Genomic DNA, 1261 nt, shown 5'->3' with positions numbered 1-1261 from the left:
GACGTGCACTACTGCTATAGTAGTATCTCTTTGAAGTTTTAATCCAGATGAAATGACAAAATAAAATTATTAACGGAATTCAACTTGAGAGTTCATGTTGAAATTGATAGGAACGCTTTGAGAGTTTTTGCCTATTTTAGTTCGCGATATAGAAGTCTAAAAAAATTCTTACGTGTATTACAATCCGAGAAAAGGAATCCGCAAACTGTGCACCTTATGGAATCATTTCCCAGTAACAAATTTGATTATAATTACGAGGACGGGGAAAAAGCCTCAGATTTCTTACATCAAATGCACTACGATCTGGATAAATTGACGAATATTTTATTGATCGCTACACGATGTACAATTAATTTAATAAACTATGTACAGAATTGATTTAATCAGTTAGCTTTCTGAGCGTCTTTCGACTCGGCCGGATACATTTTATTATACAACTTTTCATATTCCTTTTTCAATTCTTCCCTCTTGGCGAAGTACTGAGGGTACCTGGCTTTTTCCCAAGGGTCCCAGTAGTCCATGACGAAGTCATCTGGCTTGCTGTAACGTTCGTAGCAGATTCCACCGGGGGAATTAGGGAACTGCCACACCTCCCAGTGCTGCTTCTTAAACAGTTCCTCCTGGCCTTCAAGCAGCTTCTGCTTGGCCACTCGCGCGTCCACTATGTTCCTATTCTCCTCGAAACGCTGCCTCAACAGAACCGCTTCGTACCTGATCCCATGATAATTTAATCATTTCTGGACTTTGGGAGTTGTTCCAGGTATAATTGACAGAGGAATTGAATTAAAATAGAGGCTTCAGGCTTTAATCTGAGCCGCGAACGAAGTGAATCGACTCAACGATTGAAGTTGAATGACATTTTTTATTGGTGTATAATTTCAACAATAGAACTTGGCTTGACTCCTGGCTTGGGTTGACTCCTAATTTAATTTTTGAGTCGGTTTAGCTAAAATTGCCACAGGAACTGAACTAAAGTAGAAACTTTAAATTTCAATTCGCGAATTAAACAAATCTGTTCATTATTAACGAAGTTATGCACGATTAAGGTTGTATGAGTCATAAGATCTCTGTCAAAAGTTTAAGACGTAGTAAGTAATAAAAAACTGTGTCCAATATTTGAAGCAATGAACTTTTGGAAAAAATGATAATTACAGAAGAGTAAGGTTTATAAAATTGTTCGACCTGTTTTTCTCACTCATAAGGAATTTTTAACCCATCATTTCTAATATTCTAATAAATAGTTTTAGCATTTTTTTATTGG

At 36.6% G+C, this 1261-nt stretch overlaps 1 protein-coding gene across 1 annotated transcript in view; it reads right to left on the bottom strand.

Annotated features, from left to right (window-relative positions):
* Positions 1–302: 302 nt before the first annotated feature.
* Positions 303–1261, bottom strand: part of ND-B22 (NADH dehydrogenase (ubiquinone) B22 subunit) — a 2131-nt gene continuing 1172 nt past the window's right edge. The window contains exon 2 of the mRNA XM_018024020.2: positions 303–711. Within this exon, the coding sequence (XP_017879509.1) occupies positions 384–711 (328 nt within the window). The 3' untranslated portion in view covers positions 303–383. The remainder of the gene's footprint in view (positions 712–1261) is intronic.

The sequence above is a fragment of the Ceratina calcarata genome, unplaced genomic scaffold, assembly GCF_001652005.2.
Source record: "Ceratina calcarata isolate Rehan_Ccalc_2016 unplaced genomic scaffold, ASM165200v1 scaffold321.2, whole genome shotgun sequence".
Classification (NCBI taxonomy): domain Eukaryota; kingdom Metazoa; phylum Arthropoda; class Insecta; order Hymenoptera; family Apidae; genus Ceratina; species Ceratina calcarata.
The sequence above is the reverse complement of the archived record's forward strand: the minus strand, read 5'-3'. Positions and strand labels throughout refer to the sequence as shown.